This window comes from Lucilia sericata, unplaced genomic scaffold (genome assembly GCF_015586225.1).
Source record: "Lucilia sericata isolate MDLA Ls3-8-SP2 unplaced genomic scaffold, ASM1558622v1 Contig000274F_arrow, whole genome shotgun sequence".
Classification (NCBI taxonomy): Eukaryota; Metazoa; Arthropoda; class Insecta; order Diptera; family Calliphoridae; genus Lucilia; species Lucilia sericata.
The window spans coordinates 123,614-137,945 of record NW_023994299.1 but is presented as its reverse complement, the minus strand read 5'-3'; the positions used below and the strand labels follow the sequence as shown (position 1 = coordinate 137,945).

The window sequence follows — 14,332 nt, the reverse complement described above, 5'->3', positions numbered from 1 at the left end:
TATCGGATTATAAACAAATACATTTTTAGTAGATGTCTCAAAAAAATCCACTTTTTTAAATTTTTTAACATCTAATGTGGCACACGTATTTCAAACATTTATTAAATTGGTATTTAAAATTGGTATTTAAAATTTTATTTCAACTATTGTCTGTTTGAAAATACTACTGTAATAAAGTCTTAAATTGTACATTTAACATAAATTCCTTTCTAAATTAACACAACCTAATAATAAAAAAAATCCCCCTTAAAAAAGTACCACGATTTATGAAAATGTTGTGAATAATATGCAAATTTTTTGTTTTTAATCGATATAACGGAAATTATAAATTTGTTTAATAATTAAAATAGTAAAAAATTAAATTTAAAAAAAAAGTCCAGCTGTGATTTTTTTTATGACTAGATATGATTAATCTTTTAGATATGTAATTAATTAGGGTTAGAGAAAGTGTTAAGATTCGAAATGCATTTTTCAAAATTACAATCGGATATTTTTTTAATGTTTTGCTTGAAAAATTTTTATGACATACAACGTTACTTACACCGATAGTGAAGTGGAGAAATATATTCAAATTACAATTTGGAAAATGTTTATTTTCGAATCGAATTATTTTTATATTCAATTTTTACAATTGTTCGAATAATCTTCTAATCTCAATAGAAACATCTATAAAACGCCATTCTGCAAAATTATAATTTCAAATTAATTTTTAAAATATTACAAAAACTATAAAACAATTGCATTTCTGACATATTTATGATGAATGCATTTAATTATTATACTAATGTTATAGATAGATTAAAGATATAAATATAGCAAACACAAGCAGCTTAAGTATGTATTTATAATAAGGACGTGTTTCGAATAACAAAACGTGTTAAAAAAACACAAAAAGAAAACAAATTTAAAACAATTTATAAATAACTTAATACTTTTAAGAATAAGTTAAAAGATTGATCATCATTGTTTGATATCTGATTCTTTAACTAGAATATAAAATGTGGAACGAATTTCTTGGTAGTGAAATTTAAGATCATCTATTCCAGAAATTTTAACACATTTTACTTGAAATAGTTAATTTGAAATAAGGGCAATTGAAATTTCAATTATTGTGATTATTTTTCGATACAAATGTTGTGCTAAACACGCCCTCATTAAACTTATTTTGTAAGGAGAGTTGTTGTCTTTTGAAAAAGGTGTGTTTAGCTGTGTTTTATAAACATTTTCAAGAGACATGTCATGCATTTAAATTAATTTTTTATTGTTTTATTTTGATACATTTTTCGTTTTGTGCAAAGTTTATTCAACTTTTAATATATGTAGGAATTTGTTTGTTTTATTTACAAAAATAATATAAAAACTAGACCAAGTTTTTAAGGTCATGGTGCTTAAGCAGATGCACTATTCTATGAAAGACTTTTAAATTATAAGCACAATTGAAAAATATTAGTTGTATTTGTTGTTTTTCTTAGAAAACAATTAGAACTTCGCTCCGGGTTAACCCGTGTCATACTCAGCGGGAGCTGTACTAATGTAAAGAAATTTTCTTGTAAGATGATTTGCAAAATCAGGGGATTACTCCGTATTTCTTTGGGCCATAAAATCTATAAAATTCGCAAATTCGAACTTAATATCAAACATTTTTAAAAGCCATTAAAACCTGTTCTTCGTCTGAAAATTTGCAGTCTTTGTCCACTGGATGACAATGCAATATGTATGCACTTAAATTAAATGCAATATGTATTAGCAATTAAGTTCGAAAATTCGAAGTAATATTCGAAAAATTTTTAAGATGTTAAAATTATCTCAAAATCTTGGGTGGCGATCATTAAAAATAAAATTTTAGTTTTTTTCGAGACCAATTTCTTCATTTTTCAATTCAGAACTAATGTTCAACAAAAATTCGTTCGCCCTTATTCTGAATTTCTATTTGAATCGAATTCTTTCGCTAGTAATAAGCTTGACACAAATTTTAAATAATACCTTATTGAGAACAAACACTAATAACTTAAAGTAAATAAGATGAAATGAAACTTACCTCTCTCCCATAAAAATGCTTATGAACAATGAAATTCTGTAATAAAAAAATACAAAAATAAGTATTAATATTTCAAAAATATTATAATATAATTTTTTAATTCTTTAAGAACAAATAAGCATATTAAAAAAGATGGATTAAAGTAACAAATTGTTTACTTACTTTTTTCGATTATAATAATGCAAATATGTATTGTGTAATTATGTTTACAAAAAAAATGTATATAAAAAATAACCAGACTCTCGAAAAAATATGTATGATGAATATTATTAAAAAAAGTAAATAATTAACACAAAGCACTTTTATGTACTAGGGATTTTAAAGTCCATTTCCCAAACTTCTGGTACCGTAGTTAAAAAAACATTATTATAAAATAATGATATAATACGACAAACCAAATGAGAGACATCACTTAGTTGAGGCATAGGATTTTCATTTAAAATGCCTATAGATTGAACAATTAAAGGCTTAACATCGATGAATTTCTTATTAGCCAATAGCATTGATAATTCTCGCATAGAAGAGGAATGATCCTCGCTGGGTACAACTCTATCACCGTTATGGCTGGAAGTATAAGTAAAATTAAAATTTATAAAATAAATACTATATGATTTGCATTAAAAGACATTTACCTTTTATAGGGGAACAAAGAAAGTATCACAATGGCTAGACAACGTGTAAGAACTTTACGTCTATATTAAAATGTAAAATCATTGTATTTATAATCGTTTGTATAAAAATGTTATAATATACTTACTTATTAGTCACCACATCCTTTTTAAAACCTATAGCTCCTAATATACCATCACCCCAACTTTCAGCTTGTGTTGATATTATTTGTAGGTGTCGAGCCAACATTATTAACGGTTTTCTAGCATTATGAGGTTCTTGTAAGATAATTCTACAGCCCCATGATATCATAGCACCCCAAACTACGGCCAAAACTGGTTCACTAGAAGGTTCAGTCTTTAAACTTTCCACCAATTGACTAAGATCTTGTAGGAATGTTATTCGATCGCCAACTGTTGGCATTTTTTCCATTTTATATAGAATGAAAACATGTAAAGTAAACATGGAAGAATTTCTCATTATGGGCATTAGTTCCAGTTTCTCCAAGGACATTTGCAATAACTGCAACAGATTTACCCAAGAGGGTGTATGCCAATCTAAACTCTCCTGCGAAGAACGAAAATAGAAAGCTATGCTTGTTTCCAGCAAAGTATAAGTGCCGCCTATAAAAGCTTTCATGTGACCAATGGCACTTAAAATACTACACATTAATATATTGCCAGGTTTAGCATTTAACTCCTGCCATTTTACCATACATTCAATGTGTAAACTAAAATAATAGTTCAAAATAGTTTATATATGTATATAAATATTTCTTGCTAGAACTCACTTTGATGTTTCTTCACTTTGTGTTTGCATGGGTAATATAATTTCCAGCATTACATTTAAGGCCTCGCGTCTTTGCTCCTCATGGGATTTGGTAGCAGCCAGCGCATACAAAGACTGATCTAATGTATTTAATAATTCCTCAAAAGCATTTTTGAATACCCGATATCCTTCTTTAGTAGCCAAGAGTTTGGGATTTTTAGTAGCGCAAGCCCTTTGCAAACGTATCATAGATCTTGTATACAAAATGCGTTTGGCCGTAGCATTAGATATATTTTTAGTTTGATCACCACGTTCTGGCATCATAGCACAAGCCAAACGTATTAAACTATATCATAAATTAAATTAATTTCTTGATAATAAACAAAGTTGGTAATACTTACTCTAAAACTGCTCTATCGACATAATTGGTTTCAGTTGGTATCTTAAGTATAATTGCAGGTTCCACTGTGGTCACAAACCATTTCAATAGGTTCTCCAATTCTGTATATTCCACCATATACCAAGGATAATTAATAGCATCTTCGAGTATTTTACTTGTATTCACTTGTATGTGTATATTGGGTTCAAAGGCAATTTTAATGAAAATTGTAAATAAACGAGAGACTACTGTTGTACGTTGTTGTATGGATATTGTAGGCAGTGTTTCGGAAAACCATTCATTCCAATTAATGCGTATAAAAATGTGTCCCAACATGGCATGGGATTCAGGAATGAACTAGAAGAATATTTTAAAAATAACTGCTTTAACCAAATTCTTATTTATATAAATATAATATTCTATAATATACATATATGTATATTTTTTATTGAGCACAATAAGAGATTGGCAATTTTGGCTGAAAATTAAATGTTAAAAATAATGTAGCAGTACATATAGATCATCTTACCTTTTGTAAACTGTCGTATAACATATCGATATATTCCACTTGGGGTTTAAATAGTTCCCAAGGCAATTCAGCAATACCCTCATGTATGGGTCCATAGACAAAATACTCTATATTGGGAACTGTAAAATGATGTATGTACCAACTAAAGGTATGGGCCAGAATTTTATGGGAAACTGAAAAAATGTATATATATAATTAATAGACATGATTAAGAACTAGTAAACAAAATACATACTGGGTAAATTTTCCAAAATAAATATTAAAGTTCTAATGAAATTTTTAATAATTATTCTACTAGACCCAGCATGTTGTTCACTCCAAGGATATAACATTTTGCCTTCAACACTATTAAACAGCTGACGTATCCAATTGGCCGAAGATTGTTGTATAGTTTGTTCGGTATAAGTAATAAGCCAAGGTGAATACATTTCAATTATGGAACCAAATACTAAATCACAAACTAAAATTATAAGTTGTAGATGAAATTTTAAAAAAGTATTTTTAATGACATCTACAAAAATACTTACTTTGATCGGCCAACAATTCTTGATAGGTACAAATGGCGGTCACTAACAGACAGTGACCAAAGCAAGAAAACCACATAGCCAAAGGTTTGCAATAGTCTTTGTGTTTAGGATATAAACCATGTAGACCATGACTTAAACGCTCTTTTTGAAAGTGACGAGCAAATAACATGACAGTATCTGTAGAGGCTTTTAGATTAAAAAGATTTTGTCTTCTAGCGAAATCCATTGAAATTTCTTCTAATTTCTCTTGGCTGGTTTTCAAATTGATTTGTTCACAATTGAATTTAATGAGCAATGCATTAAGTAGATCTAATAGTACTATCGGCATTAGTTTCTGATCCGATATACGATCAAGAACCATTTGCATAACTTCACCATAATGTTCGGGGAAATCATAATCGAATATATGAACCAAATGACGACGAAATTGATCTTGCAAAAGAGACGAAGAGGGCTGAGACCAAGACTCTAGACCTTGCAAAACCAATTGTAATAGATTATTTATATCGAATAATTTGGGATGATAGGATTCCAGCCATAAAATTAAATCAAACTGTGAAATACGAAATTATTTAAATTATATAAAAAAGGTAATAAATAAAAAATACATACCTTGGAAAATAAAACAAATAGAATATTGGTAGCACAGAGCTTCAAATGGGAATCGATAAGATATTTATACATTTTTAGGAAATGTGGAGGACGCGTTTGACTGGGCACAAATACACCAGACAGTGGTTTAATCAAATTCGGTCTTTTTAAAGCCAACTCTAATATTTTTAAACCTTCACTTTCTTGGTTTTGTTGTATAAACACCTAAAGATTTGTAATATTTATAGCAATTTATAGACTTTTATTAGTTAGATATTTCTAAACTTACCCCCAAATCATTCAACAATTCTGTGTAAAATTTGTTCGTAGCATTAAATTTCATTGTTATATCCGACATATTTTCAATGACATGATAGAAATACTCTATGCCTGTATTCGACTTTAATTGATTCATAACATCATTTGGATCATTATTAGTTTTAATCAATAACAAACGTACAATTTGACCAATTTGTCCTACACATTTGGCAAATTCTTCTACATTTTCATTTAACATTTCATCAACGATTTTGTCATGTCGTTCTCTATATGTGGAGATTTTCTCCTGTACTTGTTCATCTTTACGTATCATTTCTAAAGTTGTTATTATTCTAGCTGGATTGGAACACTGACGATTGAACAGTAGGGAGTTGCAACTTTTTATTTTAATTTCTTCATAAGGCACCATTTTATATAGATGTATAATATTGTCCATATAGTTACGATTAATAGCGTTCAGCTCAGATGTTTTAAAGTGAAATTTACTGTAAGTATAAGTTTGGAAATTCAGATTGCAATAGAAAATAAAAAAAAACTTAATTTTCCAAAAAAAATCAAATTGACGGAAATACGAACATATGTATAATGGGAAAATGTTTAATGCTATTCAAATATCTTAAGCGGTTTCATACAAAAGTAGATTTTGTTATCGGGCCTGTTGTGTTCCTTTTATCAGCGTCTCTGGTGGGTATCGAACCCACTACCTTCGGTCTCACAGACTAGAACACTAATCTACTGGAAGGACACCGATCCGATCTTTCCTATAAAATCCGAATTTTCATAAGAAAATGCAATTCATTTTTTTCAAAATATTGGTCTTTTCACTTAAAATTTGATTTTCTATTTGGAACGCATGGAAGTTATCTGTTTATAATTTTATCCTGATCCCAAGATTTGTAATCGATTTATACGTAAAAAAGTGGTATTCGGAATTTCAATTTGATAACTTTCTAAAAGATTTTGTTACGGCAATGAATGTCGGTTTTGGCAGAAGGATATAATGATAAGGTAAAACTTCTGGCTGGTGAATCCAGGGTGATTATTATCAATTCAAGAGCGATGTTCATGTACCTGCGAGTTGTGAGAAACTACAGCGCCTGTTCTCCTAGTTGGTGCATCGATTAATAGAATCTATCAGGTCCTATGCTCGTTGTAGGAACGATGGGTAATTATATAATGTATGCCGATTATTGCTTCACACAATATGGTATTTTTCGACATTCAACATTAAAGAATAAAAGAATCTCTACTTACGTTGCTGTACCGGTTAAAACTCTTAGCTTTTCTTTCAATTCCTTCAGGGAATGTTGGGTTATTTCCTGTTGCACAAACAAACTAGGCTTAACATATTGTGGAGGCGGTAAACGAGAATCGTAAGAACTTAAATGTGACTTAATACGTTGTATAGGAGTAACTTTTGCTTTTGGTTGCAAAGGAGAACGCACATTTGTATTGGATTTTAAACGATAACATTTGCGAGCCCATTGATCGGATTGATGGCGTTGTTCTTTGCGTATGGAGGGTAGATACAAGAACTCTGTCCAGTGATTCTAAAAAAAACAAACATGTCTTAGGTGTCAATATGCTAATATGTTTTATCGAAACTTACTGTATTGCCATTAAGAATTTCCTTAAGTTTTTCATTATTATATTGTGGTGGATAATTAGTTTGTTCTTTAGACATTTTATTCATGCCGGTATCTTCTAGCCATAAGGCATATGTTTTCATTATTCTAGAATAAAAAACGTTAAGATTATATACTATTTACATTAAAAACGAATTTAACTAAAAAAACATACTTAGCACAATTTCTATGACAATAACTGAGACCATCATCCTGAGCATGCTTTTTAGCTTCATTTTCATACAGAACTTCAGCTGCCTTAAGTTGTGTTTTAATTTTTTTCATTACTGTTACATTAAAATCATAGAATTTGTCTGAAACACCAAATACTTGTTGGAAACTGTGTTCATCATAGTGTAAAGGTATACGCGATAAATACAATTCGAAAAACTTTTGATTGATTATGGGAAAGAGAGCATGATTTATATCCATATTCGCTATTAGATTAGCATATTTGTAAATTACCAACATTTGTGCTGGGTATATTGGTTTTTTCGCTAAATTTAAAGTTTTCTAAAAATATTGTCATTTTTTAATGATCAAAACTATTTTTATTTCATAAAAAATACCTTTAGAACAGCATCCACATTTGGTTTTGTGCCCGCCGCATTTAGTTGTCGTAATAATTCCGTCCATATATAAGAATCTTGTGTCTTGTATTCAATTTCCAGCAAAACCAAGGCCAACCAAGGATGGTAGGGGGATATAGCAGGCACCTTTGATTGATTACCGCCAAAGAAACCTTTAAGTGTAGACATTTTATTGACGCCCTTCCAATCGGTGCAATCTCTATAGTAGTTATGGAAAAATTCTATACATTGCATATGAGCATCGGAAAATTGATAGGCAACTCTAAGGATTTTATCCAACAGATAGACAACATAAGTATTTTGCCAATTGGGCAAAGCTGTTAGGCAATGTAGCCAAATGTTGATAAGATTTAAAGGTGATGAAAGGCCATAACTGAAAGTAAAAGAAAGAATGTATTACAAACTTTAAAATTGCTCTTTTTCAAAAGAAATGAGTTAATAACTTACTCAGTATACGATGTAATTTGATGATGTATCATATTATCCAATAGCTCTAAAACTGGTCCAATTGTATTGGGATAAACCATATCTTTAGCCATTTTTAAGTAGGTTTTATCAGCGTTTAATAAAGTGTTTAAGATAGCATGGAAACTAAAAATGAAAAATAAATAGACACAAGCTATAACTCTTACAAATAAAACTCGGCTTACCCCTCAGAATTCCCCAAGGTTTCTGGTGTTTCTAAGAATAGAGGCACAATCAGCTCTAAACATCTGATAACCGCAGCATGTCTATGGTCACTTAACAAACGTTGCATTAATTCAAAACCCTTCTGACATATCAAAGGTATCGAATGACCATGTGATGACACTAATATTGCAACATACAAAGCTAAAGGTCGGTTTTCAGTAACTCCCTGATATATCAAGTCTATACGTTCCAATTCTGAAACAAACATTAGAGCTTCTGCGGGATTACGTAAAGTAAGCTTAACCTGTTCAACACTTTGATCCATTATATGTAAACGTAATATGGACACAATACTCCAACACCAAGTACAAAATTGTTCCTTTGTTGATTGACTAAAATCTATAAGACTTGAAACCTGACGCACACTTTCCGAAATACCCGATAGTCCCAAGACCTCAGGAGCGTGTTTGGTCAAAGCTTCAGAGATGAGACAGGCCATGCGCACGTGTATGTTGTGTGGTAAAAACAAACGACCATCACAATCAAATGACCAATTTAAATGACTTATAATAAGGCGTGCCAACATATTCTGTGAAGTTCTAAAATCAAAATGCAACAGCCAAGTGGAGAGTATTTCAAAACTATCCATATTGGGTTTCCAATTTTCGAGTGGTAGCGATTTGAATAAATATTTAACATTTTCACACTCATCAAAGCGTGTCTTTAATTGAGTCAACAAACAGGACATTAAATCTTCATAAGCTAAAGTTAAATTGACCAACATATCTCGGGCAGTCTTGTAGCATATATCACGGGTATCATTATTAATGAAACCAATCTAAAGTAAGAAAAGTAATGTATTAATAGTGTTACAAAATATGTGGGCTTTAATACTTACATTGAATATATGTAAACATATAGTTTTAATTAAATCCCAATCTTTATTTTTATCTCTATCGTTGGCCATTTCAAAGAAAGCTTGAAGTAGATAATACAAATCCTCGTCAGATGAGTCAGCATTGGCTATATTAAATTTAGCCCAAAAATCGGAGGCATTTAAAAGATCCATGTAGTCTGAAATGTTTTTTTAAAGAAATAAACATTATTGAGCGCTTCCATCAATTTTCTTTTTAGAGAAAATATTCAATAAATTTCCTTTTAATAGAAAAATATCTTTTTTTTGAACAAAATAGAAAGAGTATTTCTTACCTTCTTCTGGTATTGTTAGATTTGTTGGAAATCCCACATTTAAATAATAAAATATTTGCCAAATTGTATCCGCATCCATAGATGAAAAGGGCAAAGAGGAGAAATACTGCCAAGTGGCCAAGTTGCGCGTACGATAAATATAGCTGCAAGCTTTCAAAAGCAAACTATTGTTTTCCAAAGCAATACGTTCACTAACTATCAAATCTTTTGATATATTATTTTGCCTACAAAAATCACAATCTCTAAAATGAAATTTTTTTTAAGAAAATTCAATAACATACCGAAACAGTTCATGATAATCGGAAACATATTGTAGAGAATGTCTCATTAAGCGACCTAAACGTTTAGCTAACTGTTTGTAACGTTCATTGTTATAGGTCAACATGCCTTCACCAAAAAGTGTCAATAGTTGGGAAAAGAAGGCCAACACTTGTAGCATTTTTTCAGCAGTAATAAAATCAGTTTCCACAATATAATCATCTAGGAATTTTTCTATAGTTAAAGCAGATCTGTAAAATAATCAGAATTTACAATAAACTTTTTTAAAACATTTGAAAATATAAAGTTAAAATCACCTAAATAATTCCTCAAAAGGAACTTGATTAAGTAATGCAATTAAATCACTTTCTTTTAAACCCACGCAGTCACCGGCAGGTGTATGACTATCCTCCCCATCTGAATCCACCAAAATCCAACGTTCCTCCGTTACCGGATCCGTTATTTCCTTTTGAGACTTTTTTAAAATTATTTCAAATTTTGAAACATTTTTATCGCTCGCAAACTGTACTTACTTGTGTAAACTGTTTCAAATATTCATTACGTTTCTTTATGGGCATTAATAGCACCTGTAACACGGACATACAATGATTTATTTCTGGTGAATTTAATTGCAGTGGTAGTTCATTGGTATGTTTGCCTGAGTTAATAGGTATTTGTTGATTACAGGGAATTTGTATAAATTCACTGGCCCAAGCACCCACACCACTGGGACAACGTAAGATGTTGAATAATAAAAACCAATGATCTTCTTTGGTGGCCAAACGTAAATGTAATGATATTAGTTTTTTAAACCAGCATTTCAAATCTTTAGCGAAATCCTGAAATATTTTAGTTAGTAGGTTTTTTCCAATTGGAATGACTCCAATTATTTTTAATCAAATACCTTATTGGGTGATAATTTTCTTGCGAAATGGAAGAGTATACTTAATGCTCTGCGTATTTGTGCAATAATTGCCAATAGATTACTATCTAGTTGGGTTTGTAATTTAAGAGGTTCTTCAAAATCTTTTAAAGGGCAATAGATTAATTCATCTATCATTTGATCGATCTTAAAATATAAATAAAATTGTTTAAATCAAAGAATAAAACTTTTGGCCTTTTTAATCAACAGTAAACATATTAAAGCTTACCTTAATTTTAATGATTTTTGTTGTTATTAAGTTACTGGTATAGGTATTTGATATAATATCAAATAAAACAGTTAAAGCAGAAGTGGCAGCTTCCAAATTTTTACCATCAACTTGTATAATACTTTTGTTTAAGGAAAATATAAAAGTAACTAAATTCAACGATCTCATTTAGTAAATAACTACAACTTACTTGTATGTAACAGACTCCTTAACCTCTATTTTATCACCACATTTTTCTGAAAATGTCTTAGTAATGGGTACCTCCACCCATATATGCTCTTGTGCAGCACCGGCTTCTTTGCGAAATTTCTTGACATCATGTAAATTCATTGTTATTTTACTTTGCATGTGATAGTACTCCTGCAGAGCTGCATGCAAGGGCTCATTTTCATAGGTCTCCAATAGGGAATTCATAAGAAATTCCATTTCGAATTGTTGCGCTACGGTGAGGTCAGGACAATAATAATATTGATAAAGTTGCTCCTGTGTAAGGGGCTGAAGTTTTGAGGCCGATAAACGAAAAGCAGAAGTACGTAATTTGGTTGGACTGTAGACAACCGGGGCCGGGTCAGTTTCATCATATTGAAATCGTTGAATTTGAGGATATTGGACCAACGTGGGAGAACTTAAAGTTGATGTTGCTGGTCTATCTACCAAGCAAGGTGGGGCTGTGGGTGTGGTAACTTCTTGTTGAGCTTGTTCATTAGTCTCTTTTGTTTCCTTATCACCCGGTGCAGATTCGTCATCTTTATAGCCGGAGGCTATAAAACATTCTTGAGTCACTATATTATCTCTAGTGGCCGACGTCGATGCCACCAAATCATTTATATTATCTATACTAGAGTTTGTTGGCTTTGTGACCTCACTGCAAGCATCTGCAGAAGTAGTTGGTATTTCTTTGTTAACGTCGCAATTTCCTGTTTCATTATCAGAGTCTTCTTCAATATTCACATTAGACACAGTTGTTTTAATTTTAGATTTTTTAGATTTCTGTAAGTAAAATTTATATAAAATATAGATATATTTTTTAAATTTTCCGGTTAAAATAATTTTATAGGTGGACCTTACATTCTTTTTCGGTTTCTCCAAAGTCGCCATATTGTTGATTTAAATTTTTTTTGCTGTTCTTTTTTTTTTTTACTTAAATTACTCAAATATACGTATGTACGTGCAAATAAAGTTTTATTTTTATTTTCTTTAGTCGTTTGTATATCTACATTATGAAATTTATATTTTTTATGTGCAAAAATCCCCGTCTTTTGTTTTATTTGCAAAATAATAACAAAAAATAACAAAAAACTCCAGATTTGCACAAAAGAAACGAACAGCAGCTGATTGACAGAGTTGTCGGGGTTTGTTTCTCAACATTCCTAAACTGAACGGCAGAAGTAGTTAAAAATATACAGTGATTTGTTTGTATTTAACTAAAAAAACTACACAAATATTTCTTTTCGAAGTATTACAGTCAAACTTTATCAATATGTATATTATATCTTCAGGTAAATATTTGAAATTTGTAAAAAATTAAAGATAATTGAGAAGAGTAGAATTTAAAAAAAAAACGCCACAAGTGACAACACTCTAGACTAATTGAAACTGAATATAACTATCTGGTAACTTTAGACCATTTTAACAGCTGTTCTGCGTTTCTTTTTTTTTGATAAACAAATTTTTTTCAACATTCCCAATCTTATAAACAAATATATCAAAAAATATTTAATAAATCATCATGAAAATATTTAATTTATATATCTTTGATAAATTAGGCACATTGATGTACTATGCTGAATGGAATCGTACCAAAAAGTCAGGTTTAACCCAAGAGGAGGTAGGTGTTATTATGTTTACCACCAATTAAATTTTGTTTCAACATTTGTTATATTAAAGGAAGCTAAACTTACCTATGGTATGCTGTCATCTATTAAATCGTTTGTAAGCAAAATTTCACCTCATGATCCCCGGGAAGGTTTTTTGTTTTATAAAACCAACAAATATGCTTTACATTATTTGGAGACGCCTTCAGGTTTAAAGTAAGAGTTACTTATCCATTTTATAAATCCAACAGTTAATATGTTTTGAAAATTTGTATTACAGATTTGTTTTGAATACCGATGTTAATGCTGTAAATGTTAAGGAACTATTGCAACAAATTTACAGTAAAATATGGGTGGAATATGTAGTTAGAGATCCATTGTGGAATCCTGGTACACCAGTAACATCAGAACTATTTCAAACAAAATTAGATGAGTTGATAAGGCAATCACCTATATTTGGCATAAGAAATATATAAAATTAAATAAATTTCTTCATTTAAATTGTGTTTTTTTTTTTTTTACCAAACGGACTCATACAGAGTTTTTGTCAATTCTGGCAAGTTCGTCCAAAAAATGTTAAGACATTGAAGGTAATATACATATGTCTTTCATTAGTGCAAATCAATTTGCATGTTATTTAAATTTATGCCTTTTAATTCTGCTTTAAAGTATTTCTGTACTTACATTTCCTTTCTGGCACAATAAGATTCCGTAAAATTGTTAAAGTTTTTTTGTCTGAAAATCTCCATCACTGGGCATAAAAACAAAGAAAACTACATATCTAAAAAGATTTTTTATAATTGCAAAAAATCTTTAACGCCCTTTATTTATCAAACTAAATAATTTCCCACCATATCTTTTATTTATTTCTGTTTACCTTTACAAAAAAGTGTTGGTAAACGTAAAAAACGTATAAATCCTTCAACTTGTTCAGTACCACTACATATTATAAACATAAACCAACACTAGCTTAACTGTTCAATTTGACATTTCATTTAGTTTTAGCGACAGTTTTCCTATATCGGTTGTGGTAATTTAGTGTGATAGAATATAAATAAATTATTAATAATATAAGTGTTGTTGTGTTAATATTATTGCAAAAAATCATTAAGTAAATGTTGTATTCTATACAAAAGATAAAAGTTTGTTTGAAAATCTATGTTAAAGTATTAAAAATATACATTGAAAATTGGCAATAAAAAAACAACTGTTGCCGCCATATTAGTGCTCCACTAAATTTGTTTTTGTTTTGTGTTGTTAGTTGAGAGCAAAATGCATAAAAAAACCAAGTGTGTTTGTGTGTGTTTATTTTTAATAAAATAAGAAATCGTTGTG

The 14,332-nt window shown here is 30.1% G+C and overlaps 2 protein-coding genes across 4 annotated transcripts; one reads left to right on the top strand and one right to left on the bottom strand.

Annotated features, from left to right (window-relative positions):
- Positions 1 to 2,102: 2,102 nt before the first annotated feature.
- Positions 2,103 to 12,528, bottom strand: LOC119603136 (ectopic P granules protein 5 homolog). 2 transcript variants are annotated; one of them, XM_037955042.1, is made up of 25 exons: positions 12,252 to 12,528; positions 11,374 to 12,173; positions 11,184 to 11,304; positions 10,937 to 11,101; positions 10,566 to 10,871; positions 10,350 to 10,507; positions 10,056 to 10,283; positions 9,775 to 9,998; positions 9,464 to 9,639; positions 8,586 to 9,403; positions 8,383 to 8,526; positions 7,915 to 8,308; positions 7,521 to 7,858; positions 7,330 to 7,453; positions 6,975 to 7,270; positions 5,731 to 6,205; positions 5,463 to 5,666; positions 4,851 to 5,403; positions 4,559 to 4,783; positions 4,324 to 4,496; positions 3,817 to 4,151; positions 3,438 to 3,761; positions 2,796 to 3,377; positions 2,671 to 2,730; positions 2,103 to 2,602 (listed from the first exon to the last, which is right to left on the bottom strand). In XM_037955042.1, exons 1-25 carry the CDS (start codon positions 12,279 to 12,281, stop codon positions 2,341 to 2,343), a joined length of 7,515 nt encoding a protein of 2,504 aa, XP_037810970.1. In that variant the 5' UTR covers positions 12,282 to 12,528; the 3' UTR covers positions 2,103 to 2,340. The 2 variants fall into 2 exon arrangements, with proteins under 2 accessions (XP_037810970.1, XP_037810971.1); XM_037955043.1 differs by having other exon boundaries at positions 10,350 to 10,498.
- Positions 12,529 to 12,648: 120 nt separating this feature from the next.
- Positions 12,649 to 13,498, top strand: LOC119603137 (trafficking protein particle complex subunit 1). 2 transcript variants are annotated; one of them, XM_037955046.1, is made up of 4 exons: positions 12,649 to 12,682; positions 12,950 to 13,011; positions 13,071 to 13,213; positions 13,278 to 13,498. In XM_037955046.1, the coding sequence occupies exons 1-4, from the start codon at positions 12,664 to 12,666 to the stop codon at positions 13,471 to 13,473; spliced, it is 420 nt and encodes a 139-aa protein (XP_037810974.1). In that variant the 5' UTR covers positions 12,649 to 12,663; the 3' UTR covers positions 13,474 to 13,498. The 2 variants fall into 2 exon arrangements, with proteins under 2 accessions (XP_037810974.1, XP_037810972.1); XM_037955044.1 differs by lacking the exon at positions 12,649 to 12,682 and having other exon boundaries at positions 12,798 to 13,011.
- The last annotated feature ends 834 nt before the right edge of the window (positions 13,499 to 14,332 follow it).